Source organism: Oryctolagus cuniculus, chromosome 17 (genome assembly GCF_051225735.1).
Source record: "Oryctolagus cuniculus isolate XC-2025 breed Fujian yellow rabbit chromosome 17, ASM5122573v1, whole genome shotgun sequence".
Lineage (NCBI taxonomy): Eukaryota > Metazoa > Chordata > Mammalia > Lagomorpha > Leporidae > Oryctolagus > Oryctolagus cuniculus.
This window is the reverse complement of record NC_142883.1, coordinates 55867020-55883282: the sequence shown is the minus strand read 5'-3', so window position 1 is coordinate 55883282 and position 16263 is coordinate 55867020. Positions and strand designations below refer to the sequence as shown.

The 16263-nt window shown below is 43.5% G+C and overlaps 1 protein-coding gene across 5 annotated transcripts in view; it reads right to left on the bottom strand.

Annotated features, from left to right (window-relative positions):
• DNAH9 (dynein axonemal heavy chain 9) overlaps positions 1 to 16263 on the bottom strand; it is a 371124-nt gene that overhangs the window by 192439 nt on the left and 162422 nt on the right. For all 5 annotated transcript variants that reach the window (XR_016223981.1, XM_070061398.2, XM_089317689.1 and 2 more), the window contains 4 exons: positions 13654 to 13781; positions 12256 to 12364; positions 9737 to 9884; positions 5651 to 5825 (listed from right to left, as the gene is read on the bottom strand). Coding sequence is in view for 4 of the 5 variants with exons in the window: in XM_070061398.2 (XP_069917499.2) it covers positions 5651 to 5825; positions 9737 to 9884; positions 12256 to 12364; positions 13654 to 13781 (560 nt within the window). In the remaining variant the exon portion in view is untranslated. The remainder of the gene's footprint in view (positions 1 to 5650; positions 5826 to 9736; positions 9885 to 12255; positions 12365 to 13653; positions 13782 to 16263) is intronic.

The window sequence follows — 16263 nt, the reverse complement described above, 5'->3', positions numbered from 1 at the left end:
TGAGAAAACTGGATATCCATACACAGAAGACTGAATCAAGACACCTCCCCCTATTTCTCATTCTACACAGAAGTCAACTCAAAATGGACGAAAGATGTAAATGCAGCTGACTGGAAGCCATCAAAAGAAAACATACGGAAAATACTTCAAGACGTTGGCATAGGCAATATTTTTGGGGGGTTGGAACCCCCAAACAAAAACAACAAAAGCAAAAGTGAGCAAACTGTATTATATCAAACCAAAAAGCTTCTGTACAGTAGAAGGATCACAATGAGGTACCTCACTGCATTTAGAATGGTTATTATCAAAATGACAAAAATACTAGGTAATCGTGAGAATATGGAGAAAAGAGAATCTTTATACCCTGTTGGTGAGGATGAAAATTGGTAGAGCCATTATAGAGAACGTTATGGAGTTTCCTTACAAAACTAAAAATAGATCTACCATGTGACCCAGCTATCCCACTTCTGGATGTGCATCTGAAGCATATGAAATCAGCATACAAAAGAGATACCTGCATTCCCACGTTCATTGCTTCACTATTTCCAGTAGTATAGATACAGAATCAACCAAGGGGCTGGCACTGTGGCACAGTGGGTTAAGCCACCACTTGTGATGCCGGCATCCCATACAGGAGTGCTGGTTTGATGCTCAGCTGCTCTGCTGTGATCCAGATTCCTAATAATATGCTTGAGAAAGCAGTAGATGGTGGCTGGCTGGCTGCTTGTCACCTATGTGAGGCCCGGATGGAGTTCCTGGCTCCTGGTTTCAGCCTAGCCCAACCCTGGCTGTGGCAGGCATTTGGGAAGTGGCCCAGTGGGTGGAAGATTTTTTCTCTCTCTCTTCCTTTATCTGTCATTTTGACTTTCACATAAATAAATTACATGTTAAAAAAGAAAGAATTGGGGCTGGCACTGTGGCATAATAGGCTGAGACACTGCCTGTGACACTGGCATCCCATATGGGCACCAGCTCATCTCCCAGCTGCTCCTCTTCCCATCCAGCTCTCTGTTTTTGCCTGGGAAAGCAGTGGAAGATGGTCTAAGTGCTTGGGCCCTTGCACCTGTGTGGGACCCAGAAGAAGCTCCTAGATCCTGGCTTTGGATCGGCCCAGCTCTGGCCATTGTGGCCATTTGGGGAGTGAACTAGTGTATGAAAGATCTTTCTCTCTGTCTGTCTGTAACTCTCCCTTTCAAATAAATAAATAGAAATTTTTAAAAAAACGAATCAACCTAGATGTCCATCTATGGATGAATGAATAAAGAAAATATGGTACATATACACTGGAGTATTATTGTCATAAAAAAGAATGAAATCCTGATATTTACAGCTAAATGGGTGGAACTAGAGGTCACTGTGTTGTTAAATAAACCATATACAAAAAAAGCAACATCTATTTTCTATCATATTTGGAAGTTTTATATAAATATATTATTATATAAATATAACCCATTGCCCAACCTGTCCCCATATGCATATCTTGTGTTTTGCAGCACAGTGGGGTGGCTGTAGCTCCTGACAATGTACTACATTCAGTATGAAGAACTGCAACAGAGGAGCTGGTAGGCTCCAGACTCAAAGAGAAGATGAGAAAATAGGTTAATCACCCGATATGATTGGTTTATGGCTTATGCTGTATATATGTACTGAAGATATTGCACTCCACCCCTTAACATGCACAAGTATTACATGTTAATACAAAATTTAAAAGTAAATTTTAAAAAAAGAAAATGCAAATAGGCCCTAAGATATGGACAGACTGCTTGCTAATCTTATTCTCATTTGAATTCAGATTAAGGGGACATCACAGCTTCCCAGTATCATCCTCTCAAATCAGAAGCCTAGGAGAATCCTCCAATTTTTTTTGATAGGCAGAGTTAGACAGTGAGAGAGAGAGACAGAGAGAAAGGTCTTCGTTCCATTGGTTCACCCCTGGAATGGCTGCTATGGCCGGTGCACTGTGCCAATCCGAAGCCAGGAGTCAGGTGCTTCCTCCTGGTCTCCCATGCGGGTGCAGGGCCCAAGGACTTGGGCCATCCTCCACTACCTTCCCAGGCCACAGCAGAGAGCTGGACTGGAAGAGGAGCAACCAGGACAGAACTGGTGCCCCATATGGGACTAGAACCCGGTGTGCTGGCGCCACAGGCGGAGGATTAGCCTAGTGAGCCACAGTGCCGGCCAAATCCTCCATTTTTAATACATGGAGAAAATTCTTGAGGATATTTACCTTTCCAGGAAAGTCATTTTTTTTTAAAAAAAAGTTTTATTTTGTTATTTATTTGAAAGGCAGAGAGAGAGAGAAAGAAAAAGAGTTCTCATTCTCTGATTCACTCCCCACAAATGGCTGCAACAGCCGGGGCTGGGCCATACTGAAACCAGGAACCAGGAACTCCACTCATGAGTGGCACGGTCCCAAGTACTTGGGCCATTATCTGCTGCCTTTCCAGGCTCACCAGCAAGGAGCTGGATCAGAGACAGAGCAGCCTGGACCCAAACCAGGGCTCTAATGTGGGCTGAGGATATTGCAGCTGATGGCTTATCCTCCTGTGCCACAGTGACAGCCCAGAAAACCGGATTTTAGGTCTCTATGGAGATCCTGTGATGAGGCTCACCTCTAGAAAGAATGAGGCTCATAAGTCCTCTCCTTTCCTCTCTCCAACTCCACTTTGAGTGACCTGCTCAGATTCTCAAGCAAGCCCTTGGCTGGGCCACACCCATTCTGTCTGCTTTGCCACCCTGTACTCCGGCACTTGGCCTCCCCTTTTACTGCGACTTATTATAAACAGGGTAAATCCTGCTGCACGTATGCTAGGGTCCTATTGTGATTCATCGCGACTGCAGCTCTTCAGACAGGGGCCTTAGTGGCTGGATTCCTCCTGGAATCCCTGCCTCCTCTCATTCGTCCTCACCTGGACAGACCTGGACCACACCAAAACCTTACCAGCCTATGGTAGTAGAATTCAGAACTCAATGCAGCCTCATTGGATCTTCACAATGCTGTAAATTACCCTGGCTAGTTAAAATTATCTCCATTTTTTTAAATATGAAAAGACAGAATTGGGAATTGAACTCAGGTGCTCAGTTCCCCATTGCAAAGTATTCAGCCGGGACCATTTTTTTTTTTTTTTTAAAGAGGAACATCCACTCAGGTACAGACTTCCTTTTGCATTTCTGCTTTGCTTTAATCGCAGCTTGTTTCTGGCTGAATTCCTACTTTCCGATTTATAGTACTGTTTTTGGTGTCTCACTGTAATGCAGGTTGTGCAGGGGTCTTGGACATTCCCGGGGGCTAAAAGCTTTCTCCCATCATTTCACCCTGTGTGCCAGCATGGCTGCGTACAGCTCCAAGTACTTCGGAGCCCAGGACACCTGGAGGGATTTTTTTTTTTCTCTTCGGCTTTTAAAAACAGCTGAATAGATTTAAATTTTCCTATACAGACATAGAAAAGTTGACTAAGTATCGTCTTCTCAATACCCCACTGCTTGCTTGGCACCAGTATGCTCGCTGTCTGACATTTCATCAGCCGAAAGGTCAGAGACTGTCCATGCAGCCAGGATTTCTGTGCACTTCAGCTGGCTCTCATCTACCCTGCTGGACTCCTGGCCTGGTTGCCTCCAAGGGGGAATGTAAAGTTGTCAAAGAATCAGCCCGTGGAGGAGCTCCAAGGCTTGCTGAACAGACAGCACAGGACTCTCAGAGGTCAGCCTCAAGGCCCACGCATACCCCTGCCCATGGGGATTTCCTTCTGGCTCTAGGAAGGGAGAGAGGAAAGGCATACTTCCTGAGAGCCAGCGCAGGCTGCTTTCTGGATTCTGAACACATTAGTGAATAAAGGGAGGTGGGAGCGTGTTCTAAGGAGGACCTGAGATATGGAAAAGAAGTTAATTGCTAATTATTTTTTGTCTCACTTCACGTCTATTTTGGATATTTAGAAAATGGCTTTGCCTTGGGAGGCTGAAACTTTTTACTTTCCTTTGAAAGAGCCTCACAACCCATCCAGACCAGAAAGAGTAAGTTATATCCCAACAAACGCACATTGGTCTGATCCCCTGTTGGGAGAGAGGCTCCAGATACTTGTTGTAAAACTGAATATTTATGTTAGGAGAATATTAACACTAAGCACATAGGTGTGCCAGCATTATTCTAAGTGCTTTGTGTGCGTTTCTGTGGGGTGATTAGAACAGCGTGTGTCTGCTTTGTCCTCACTGCCATCCTAGGATCCAGGCACCAATAATATCCTCTGGACACATGGGGAGAGGAAGGCAGAGTGTGGTTAGGTTACTTGCCCAATGTCCCAGATGATTACATTTCACATACTGAGTCCATGTTCTGTTCCCCCCCCCCCAGGTTCTTTTTTTTATATATATTAATAAGACCCACTTCATTGAACATGATTGACATACAGAAAGCTGTACAATTTGACAAGTTGGGAGATGGTTATATACACATGAAATCATCAACACAATCCTCACCATAAACAGATCATTCACCACCAAAGTTTCCTCTTGGCCTCTTACATCACGATCATCATAATCATCACCATATTTATGGTTTCTTTGGTAAGGACACTTAACATACATTATACCCTCTTAGCACATATTTTTAGAAAAGAAGGAATTCTGCCATTTGTGACAAACATGGATGAACCAGGAGGACATTATGCTAAGTGAAAGAAGTCAGACATAGAAGGCCAAATACCACATGATGCCACGTACAGGTTGAATCCAAAATATTTAAACTTTCTGAAGCTGAGAGTAGACTGATGGTTACTAAGTGCCGGAGAAAATGGAGAGGCATTAGTCTGGGGATGACGTTCTGTGGGTTAGTCTTTAATGATCTTCTGTACAACCACAGTGCCTCAACTCAACAATATTGCACTGTGTACTTTAAAATTTACTAAGAGTATCCATGCCCTTAACCTCTGCATAATATTTCCAGAGGTTAAACTCAGCTGTAGGATACTGGTTTGCATAATACTAAATAGATTGTTTCTAGATAAAAAAAATCTTTGAAGCAAAATATGTCAAGAAAATTGTTGGGAACACAGGATGGTTAGGGGATAGAGGATGACAAACTATCTCACGTCCACATAGAGAAGCCAACACCATGAGAGAAATTACTGCTTTGGTCTTCCACTGCTAGATAGCAGTGAATCCTTAGTTTAATCTCTTCTGAACAGCTTTGTGACTCAGGGTAATGGAGCCATGATGGTTAACTCTGACCCCGTATGATGTCCTTATTCTGCAAGATTTTTAGAAGGCTGCAAGGATTCCTTCCACTCAAGTTTCTACACGCTGCATCCTTCCAACTCTCTCTTTATAAAACACATACCACCTGGAAAAGTAGTGTACATATACCAGCAGTTGTTCCAACACAAACATCATATAACTCTCCAAGGAAGCAGAGCTATGTTCACTCACTCAAAAACGCAACAGCTCCAAAACCCCACTTTTTCTGTCTTACTCTGAGAGTCCCTCCTACCAGTACTGATGTATTTAGTAGAGCAGTAGGTCATTAAAACTAGATAATATGATGTTTTCAAGTAAATTCTGACACTTAGCTGCCCTGTCTTCCAAAACTTGGCTGGAAGATTAGTTTTTTGCAGGTACAGGTTTCAGTGTGGATGTTGACCTCAGCACATCCCCTTACCTGATCTTGGGCCAGTGCTCCGCCAAAGGCCCAGATGGCAGCAAACACAAAATAGAGCTCATAGATTTCCTTGGGGCAGTCCACAGGGATGTCCTCCTTGGTCAGGAGACACTCAAGAAGGTAGCACACCATCTGAACCATGCTCTGCTCTGGGACTGGAATCATCTTCTTAAATCTGCAAAGAGAGGCCCAGACACGTTCTAAGTCTCATGGGTACTACACTCTGGAGGCACTGATGCACTGCTGTGGAATCCACTGTGCCTGTGGACTCACTATTTGTCAAGTTCCTTGGGTTACAGAGGACCGTGGTGCTACTTAAGCCTTCGTTCCCATCAGCTATTCTTGGATCGGCTTCCTTAGCAAAGGAGTGGGGCCCAGATTTCCCATTTCCCGTCTCCCTCTCCTCCGAGTGCTCGCCCCTGTCTCCCCCTCCCCCGCCACCTTCTTTTTATACTGTGCATCTTCTTCAGCCCTTGGGAAATGCAGGTGGCTGCAAAAAAAAAAAAAAAAAAACAAAAAAAAAACACAAAAAAAAAAAAACAAAAAACCACCAAGTCAGTACACAACTGTTTCAACCTTCTCACAATTTCTTCAATTGTCAAAAAAATACCTGAAGAGGCAATTTGGATGCAATTCTGAGGTTTATTTGTCCAGTCCTTTACCTCAGTGATTTGCCTCCAATTAAAACACATAGAAAGCTTTTTTGCTGGGGCCGGTGCCGTGGCGCACTGGGTTAGTCCTCCGCCTGTGGCGCCAGCATCCCATATGGGCACAGAGTTCTAGTCCTGGTTTCTCCTCTTCCAGTCCAGCTCTCTGCTGTGGCCTGGGAAGGCAGTGGAGGATGGCCCAGGTGCTTGCGCTCCTGCACCCGCATGGGAGACCAGGAGAAGCACCTGGCTCCTGGCTTTGGATCGGCATAGCTCTGTCTGTGGTGGCCATTTGGGGAGTGAACTAACAGAGAGAAGACCTTTCTCTCTGTCTCTCTCTTACTGTCTGTAATTCTGTCAAATAAATAAATAAAAAAATCTTTAAAAAAAAAAAAACTTGTTTGCTAGGACCAGGGCATTACCTGGTGAGTAGAGAGGACCAGGATAGATGGCTATTATTCAAAAATTGTTTATATATTTATTTGAGAGGCAGAGAGAGACAGAACTACACACACAGAGAGATGTACACACACAGAGGTGTGCGCACACGCATGCATACACACACACACACACAGTTTCTCATCTCTGGTTCACTCCCCAGATGCCTGCAACAGCTGGGGCTGGGTCAGTCTGAAGCCAGGAGCTAGAAACTCAGTCCAGGTCTCTCACATGGGTGTCAGGCTCACAAGTACTTGAGTCATCACTGTTGCCTCTCAGGGTCTGAATTAGCAGGAATCTGGGGTAAGCAGCAGAAGCTGGGTACTAAGCCCAGGCATTATGATATGGGAGACGGCTCTGCCACTCCTCTCTCCCAGCCCCTCCCTCCTCACAAATACAAACATTTGGCATTACTTCTTCCAAATGCCTGGATTAGGAAACCACCTGACATTTGGTCAAAGAATGTATCAACCAAGCATTCCAAGCAAAGCAAAAGAATAAGAATAGACTACTGTCTTAAAACTTCACCCTTCCCTGGAAGGCTAACTCATTGCTACTACCCTTGCCCATTCGGGGCACTAACCACATCACCCACTCCCAGACTTTGCTGGCTATGGGGGCTTCTCTATCCCATTAGATCCCAAGGCCATAATGCCCATGGGCCAAAAGGGACTAAAAGCTTTTCAAGGGCATCTGAAAATGTTGATTTATGGAGAAACAGTCACTGACCCTGAAATATAAAACATAAAATCAGAATTAATAAATGTTGGGATCTAGTATAGTAGGTAAAGTCACCAGCTGTGATGCCAGCATTCCACATGGGCACTGGTTTATGTCCCAGCTGCTCTACTTCTGATCAAGGTTCCCTGATAATGGCCTGAGAAAAGCAGCGGAAGGGCCGGTGCCGCGGCTCACTAGGCTAATCCTCCACCTAGCGGTGCCGGCACACTGGGTTCTAGTCCCGGTCGGGGCACCGGATTCTGTCCCGGTTGCCCCTCTTCCAGGCCAGCTCTCTGCTGTGGCCTGGGAAGGCAGTGGAGGATGGCCCAAGTGCTTGGGCCCTGCACCCAATGGGAGGCCAGGAGAAGCACTTGGCTCCTGCCTTCGGATCAGCATTGTGCGTCGGCCGCAGTACGCCAGCTGCGGCGGCCATTGGAGGGTGAACCAACGGCAAAATGAAGACCTTTCTCTCTGTCGCTCTCTCTCACTATCCACTCTGCCTGTCAAAAAAAAAAAAAAAAAAAGGCAGCGGAAGATGGTCCAAGTGCTTGGGCGCCCGCATGCACGTGGAAGACCTGGAAGAAGCTCCTGGATCCTTGCTTCTGCCTGACCCAGCCCCAGACATTGCAGCCATCTGGGGAGTGAACCAGTGGATGGAAGATCTTTTTCTCTCTGTGTTTCTCCTGCTCTCACTGTAACTCTGACCTACACATAATAAATAAATATATTTTTAAAAATTAATAAACACTTCATTAGAAGTCTAAAATATGCCACTTTGACAACTACTCAACTGCAACTCAATTTTTAGTTTTACAAAGCTTATTTTTATTGTGGGAGAGTACTTCCAGGTCAAGGGGCAGGCAAGTGGAGTAAGGGTGCTTGGGTCACCTTGTGATCTTGCTGTACCCAGTGTGAAGTTCAACTTTTTTCTCTGCTTCTGCACTTGTGAGCTCTCAGGGGCACAACCATGTTCCCATGCTTGACAGGTCAGTGAATGAGGAGTCAGGGAGCAATTTAAGTGACAGACTTTAATTTCTGGGAAGCACTCCTGAGCCAAAATTGTGGAATCTTCAGGAAATATTGGTCTCCAACTCATGTCCCTTGCACGGCACTCTCCTTTGCTGCCCATTCGTGGTTGAACTACAGGGTCGAGTGCCAGGTTCACAGAATAATGTACAAATAGCAAAAAGAAAAGGAAAAAAAAAAAACAACAAGAAAAGGAGTACAAAACCAAAGCAGGTTCTAAGCCTAAGGACCTCTCTGTGCCAACTCATGATGTTCTCACTGTAATATCCTCTTGGAAGGGTAATACTCTCTTCTTTATGTGAGGTGTGCTCAGGGCTTATTGCTTTTGCTTTCACAAGCCCTTAGAAGGAAAAGTGAACTCACAAAGTCCAACAGGACAGGGCTGGCCAAATGGTGGTTTTATTTATTTATTTATTTACTTATTTATTTCTTTATTTTGACAGGCAGAGTCAGACAGTGAGAGAGAGAGAGAGAGACAGAGAGAAAGGTTCACCCCGCAAATGGCTGCTACGGCCGGCGCACTGCGCTGATCTGAAGCCAGGAGCCAGGTGCTTCCTCCTGGTCTCCCATGCGGGTGCAGGGCCCAAGCACCTGGGCCATCCTCCACTGCCCTCTCGGGCCACAGCAGAGAGCTGGACTGGAAGAGGAGCAGCCGGGACTAGAACTCTGTGCCCATATGGGATGCTGGCGCCACAGGCGGAGGATTAACCAAGTGAGCCATGGCGCCAGACCCCCAAGTGGTGTTTTCTTCCCAACCCCACCTGATCTGGGCCATGGCAGAACTAGGAAAAGGAAGTGGGCCCCTTATAAGAGCTGGAAGGGGAGATGCATACATACACACACAAGAGGGTCATGGAAGAAACATGAGAAACATCACCTTCAGAACATCTGCCCCTGACAAACGTCACCTGTTGATCTGGCCTTTCCAGGGCAGCTGTTTGCCTTGCAAACCGAAGTATCTGAGTCTCAGCACTGCTGTCTAATATTACAGATGACAGCCTCTTTTGGATACACCCATGTGTCACTCACAAAAGACACTTTAAATATTCCTCCTCTTTGCTCACCCCTCTTCTTGGCTGAAATGACAATAGGCATCCCATGGCCATCCTAATGTGTGTTCCCCTTGCCATCTGTCGTGCCCAGCGGCTTCTGACTTCAGGGACAGGACAGGACATCAGCAGGACATCAAGTGAAAGCTCACAGGCTCTTAATGGCTGCTTTGACTTGCCATCTTTTTTTTTATTTCTTGGCCTACCTGGTTCTGAGTGTATCCAAGCAGGTGGGAAGATATTTGTCAAACAGGATTGTCAGGTTAGCTCTCTCTGTCTGGATCTCCCTCTGGTCGATCCAGCTGCTCACTGGGGCATTCCATCCTAGGTCTGCTGGGTTGATGTACAGGATTCCTGCAGGCACAGAAGGGCATAGTTCAGTGAATAGCCCACACATGTCCCTATATGCTTCACCACAGAGAGTGATGCCCCCTGTTTAGAAAGCATACAGGGGCCTGGACTTCTTGGCCTACACTGGAGAGCACAGATGAGCTTGCTATTCGGATCCAACTCCAATGGCCTGATAATAGCTGAGTGGAGAGTTGCCTTGAGAAGTATCCTAAGGCCAACTTGAAGCTCAGGAGGAAAGAAAGCATTGATTGGCAACACTTGTCACACTGTGGGAGTGTGCAGTGGGTTGACTGGTGATCTCGTAAAAGATAGGTCTGTGTCCTAATCCAGAACCTTTCCATGTGGCCTTACTTGGAAAAGGCACCTTTGCAAATGTAATTGAAGATCTTGGAAATGAGATTAACCTGGATTATCTGAGTGATACATTTACAAGTGTTCTTATAAGAGCTGGAAGGGGAGATGCATACATACACACACAAGAGGGTCATGGGAAGGTAGAGCTTGGAGTCATGGGACCACAAGTCCAGAAACACCTAAGCTGGACGCTGCAAGGAAGGATTCTCCCTTAGAGTCTTTGGGGTGAGTACATCCTTGCTGATCTTGATTTTGGATGTCTGACTTCTAGAAGTGTGGGAGAATATGTTTCTGTTGCTTTAAAAGCCACCAAGTTTGTGATCATTGGTTATGCTTCTTATAGCAGCCCTGGGGAAGTAATAAAAGAGTGAGAGAAGCAATTCTCCCAGCCTGTGTTCATCTACCTTAGCATAGGCCCTTGCAAAGGAACCTGATATTGTGGTCAAGATCAAACACATTCTTTAATTATTATTCATTTTATAGCCTTTATGCACGTTCTTGTTGAACTAGGGTCTTTATGCTTTTTATTTGTTGAGCTCTATTTAATGGAGTATTAAGCCATAGATTATGATGTAAATTAAAAATGTCACCTCAAAAATAAAAAAATAGTTATTAATTTTTTTGCAGCCCAGATAATTTATTTTCATGCCCTTTATGATGAAGAAAAGTGCCTCTGAAAAAATTATGGATGAAAACTGAATTTTGCAAACATAATCACACCTTCTAATCCCCCATACAAACTCTCTCAAGCTACCCAATATCCCAGGAGGGGAAACAGGGAGATGGAGCACCCAAGCCTAGCAATCTGCAACAAGCTCAACAAAGTCATTATCCATCAAGATACAAGGTTATTATTAACTTAAAAATAATTTTAACAGCTTTATTGAGAGATATGGTTAATATTGAAAAATTGTACACATTTGATATGTACCATTTGATGGGTTGGGCATATGCACACACAGTGAAATTATCACCATAACCACAGTAATAGACATAACTTTCATCTTCAAGAGTTTCTTCATGTCTTTTTTTATTTGGAGGGGAGGGGAGTGTGAACACAACATGAGATTTACCTTCTTAACAAATTTCTTATTGTCTTGTTAGCTATAGGCAGTGTGTTGTACAGTAGATCTATAGAACTTACCTATTCTGCATAACTGAAACTTTATACCTATTGACAAACAACTGCTTGTTTTCACCAAACACCAGCCCCTGGCAATTAGCCTACTCTATGCTTCTTTAAGTTTGATATTTTTGCCAGGTAAGTTTATTTTATTCTCTAGTCTGCACTAATACACTTGGCCAGTGGAGGTAGAGGAATGTTAAGGCATAAAGTTTCTATTCTCAGGGTTTGTGTTTGGTGTAGTTAATAAGATGTAGCTTGGGATGCCCACCATTCCACACCAGAGAGCCTGGGTTTGAGTTCTGGCTCTGTTCTTGATTCCAGCTTTCTGCTAATGTGCACCCTGGGAGGCAGCAGTGATGGTTCAAGCACATGGGTGCCTGCCACCCATATGGGAGACCTGGATTGTGTTCCTGGATCTTGGCTTCAGCCTCAGAATTTGGAAAGTGAAGCAGCAAATGGAAGATCTTTATATGTGTCTCTATGTGTCTTTCAAATAAACAAAATAGATAAGTAAAAAACAGTTGATATTCTCCACCAGGAATTAGTAAGAAGTAGTGGTACTGGGTGATTTCCACTGACACAGAGGCTAGAACTACCCAAAAGTAGCTCATTCTAAGCATCTTCCTGGAGACTCTGATGCAGAGGATGGTTGTTCAGCTCTGGGGCTATTTCCCTTCTACGTAGCGTAATATTTCTGAGTTAACAAAACCACATGACTCTGGCCGTACAGTTCTGGCTTGCCCTTGTGAATGTGGAACAGAGCTGGGAACTCTGCCAGAGTCTTGGATGATCAGGTTCTGGCTTATGTTTAGAGCTTCCTTCAGAGCCAGCAAAACCGTACGTAAAGCTGGAGGCACCTGTGCCAGTGTCGCACCTTTACCCGCAGGTCCATACCTGCTCTGGAGACTGTGGCTGGAGTGGCTGTGCGTAGGTGGCTGATCTCAAAAAGGAGTCTCATTGTGGGGTTAAGAGGAATCCTCTCATTGCTTGCCAAGGTCAGCACCTGGAAATAACCGAAGGGACACGCCAGGTGGGAAGCAGTCAGGTTGTGTTGACAGCTGGTGGGGATTTGGTTGATCATTGTCAGTCTGGATTATGGATATGCTGTGGTTTGGACATGTCTTTCAAAAAGTATGTGTTGGAAACTCAATCCCCACTGCAACAATGTAAAGAGGTGGGACCTCTGAGAGGTGACTAGGCCATGAGTCCTTCACCCTCACAAAGACTGGGAGTTGGATGCTTTGCTCTCTCCTGCATACTCTCATAGCCTTCTGCCTCCTGCCATGGATGACTGATAGAGCGTGAAGGCCCTCATCAGAAGTGGCCCCTCGGTCTTGGACTTTCCACCCTTCAGAACTATGAGCCAAATACATTTTTTAAACTTTATGTATTTATATATAAATTTGATATACATACATATATATATATATTTGGTATTCTGTTAGAGGAGCATGAAATGGACTGAGGTAGGATAATTGTTACTTCTTCATGACTGTATTTTCTACAATAATCCCAGGACTCTTCATTCTCTTATATAAACTCCTCCCTCTACCCTATCTTTGTGTGTGTGCGTGTGTGTGTGTGTGTTGAATCAGGAAACAATATGGAAACAGAACTAGTGTCAACAATGTGAGTGAACTAGAACATAGTGGAATAATAACATGATTCAAAGAAAAGGGCTTAGACTTCATATTATTCTTCTTCCTTTTAAAGCCATCCCTCTGGGAAAGCACACTTCTAATGATTCTGAAGTTGTTAAGAACGCTGTACAGCTTCCAATCTGAATGTGGTTTCCAAACAAGCCGAGGAGCACCTACCAGCTAAACAGCCATTTTATTGGCATCCAATTAGTTTCTTACTGTTTATAAAAAGTAAAGTATACTCTCCATGGATAAGTGTTCGCTACCATGTACGATACATGGCAGGCTTGGAGCGTTTCTGATCTTCTACTTCCTTACTTATACAAAAGAAAAGAAGGAAAATTTAAAGATTTGAATAAATGACTCAAGATTGTTTTTTCAGCTCTAAGCATTAAGTGAATCTACAGGCAGAAGATTCTGATGGAAATTACTATAGAGCGGAGAGCAACATCAAGACATCAAGATCACTGAAGTAAGTAAATGTTGTTCCAGGAATATATTTGTTCTGGGATGTCATCAGTATTGGCTCCTTACTCAGGACAGGCCACCTTGTGGCATCTAGATTTCCAATATGCTTGAAAACCCAGGGAACTGCCTCCCAGATGGTTTAGGTGGGGGCAGTAGGCGTTTCTCACCCTCCCTCCTTTGATACCTTATTGTCATCCATGACAGTGTTCAGAGACTCGATCCACATTGGGTCTATGTCGCCATCCAGTACAATCCACTTGGATCCATCGTGGGTGAGGTTGGCAAGCTCGCGCATGATGGATGAGAACAGTCCTGAAAGGAGCCAGCCACGTTTGATTTTCCATTTCACCATCGACTCTGCCCACCCAGCTTCCCTCCATGAGCTACGGCACTCAGAAGGGGATGTAGATACAAAAGGCAGATGGCACCTGGCTTTGTATATTGCTCTTTCTAAAACTTGACAGTGTCCAAGGTGCATTCTCCCTGTGCTGCAATATAACTTTTTGTAAAATCAAGAAGACCACCACCAGCTGGTAGTACAGATTTTTAAGTGACAAGAGACCCAGTGAATTTGCTTAAGCAGGTGGCTGTGTGACATGATGGAATTATAATAAACTTTCTTTTTTTTAATATTTTATTTATTTATTTGAGAGGTAGAGTTACAGACCGTGAGAATGAGGGCCATAGAGAGAGGTCTTCCATCCGCTGGATCACTCCCCAGTGGCCACCATGGCCGGAGCTGAGATGATCCAAAGCCAGGAGCCAGGTACCTCTTCCTGGTCTCCCATGTGGGCAGGGGCCCAAGGACCTGGGCCATCCTCTACTGCTCTCCCAGGCCACAGCAGAGAGCTGGATCGGAAGAGGAGCAGCTGGGACTAGAACCGGCGCCCACATGAGATGCTGGTGCCGCAGGGTGAGGATTAACCTATTGTGCCACGGCCACCGGCCCCATAATAAACTTTCTTGGCTAAAGATTTTACCCCTTATAATTATAGCCCTGGCAAGCCAACTCCATGTAATTCTAATTGTCATTACATGGAATTTATATATTCACTTGTTTAGAACTGATTTTTATGATATCAAACTTAATAATATGGCATTTTTTCATTTATTCAAATATTGTTTTGTACCTCTAATAAAAGTTTACAGCTTTAAAAACATATCTGCTTGGCTAAATGCATTCCTAAATATTCAGTTTTATTGTTATAAATAGTATTTTCTCCCATGTTTCCTTTTATCTAACTACTGCTAGTATAGAGAAAAGTTATCTAATTTTGTGAATTTATTTATACCATTACTTTTAATAAACTTTCATATTGGTCCTAGTGATTTTTTTCAATAATGTCTTATGGGTTTTCTAGGCATAAAGTTGCATAATCAGAAAAACAATCATTTTTTCTCTTATCCCCCAACTGATATAATGTATTCCATTTTCTTGTCTTACTGCATTTTCTGAAATTCCACTCACAATGTTGAATAATTTTGATAATAAAAGGCCTCTTTGACTTGTCCCTGATTTTAATGAAAATAGCTTTAGTGTATGAGGGCACTTCAAAAAGTTTGTGGGAACGTGGAATTTTAAAAAGTTTATTTTGGTGCAAAAGATGAAATTCATGCATAGTTATTTCATCATACACATTTTCCACAAACGATTTGAAGTACCCGCATGCCATTATTCAAAATAATTTCATTTTACTTTTAGCTTTAGGCATAGAGTACTTATCGTAATTCAGAGATTGTATATAGGATTTTTTTTTATTAGGAATGGCTATTGAGTTTTAGATGACCATGGATTGATCAAATGACTTCCCCCATTAATTTATTAATGTTTTTGTTAACACTTTTAAGAAGACAATTTGATCTATCTTTATATTCCTGGAAAAGATTCTACTTGGTCAATGTGTACCTTTCTTTGGAGATACTGTTGAACTGCATTTACTGATGGGCTTTCTGTGTCTATAATAAGTAAAGTTGGACTCTCTCTCTCTCTCTCTTTAGTTCTACATAAAAATTGATACCAAGACTATTCTGGCTACATAAAATGATTTTTGAGCTCTTTTCCCCCGGACTTTTGGAATTGCCTTTTTTCCATGCTGCTATCTTTAAATTTTCTTTTTCATTAGTTTACTCAAGTCTTCTACTTCTTATTGAGTTAATTGTGTTAATTTGTATTTTGCTAGGAGTCATACATGTCTTCTAATTTTTTAAAGATTTATTTTATTTATTTGAAAGGCAGAGTTACAGAGAGGCAGAAGCAGAGAAAGAAAGAGGTCTTCCATCTGCTGATTCAGCCCCCAGATGGCTGCAATGGCTGGAGCCAAGCCAATCCGAAGCCAGGAGCCAGGAGCCTCTTCTGGGTCTCCCACATGGGTGTAGGGGCCCAAGGACTTGGGCCACTTTCCACTGCTTTCCCAGGCCATAGGAGAGAGTTGGATTGGCAGTGGAGCAGCTGGGACTCAAACTGGCGCCCATATGGGACGCTGGCACTGCAGGTGGTGGCTTTACCCACTACACCACAGAGCCGGATCCTCTTCTAATTTTTCAAATATGTATCATCTAATTACATATCTTCTCTTTTAATTGTTTCTGTATTTATTGCTATTGCTGGTTTCTTATTCCTACTCATATATATTTTTACTTTCCCCCCATTAACTGTTCTCACGATGCACTTATTTTTATTACTGTGTATGAAGAACTATATTTTATCTTTCTATGCTTTTTCTATTGTTTCTTCTCACTAATTTCAGCTTTCATCTTGATTAGCTTCTTTTTCTTCATTTTTTTCCAGATTGGT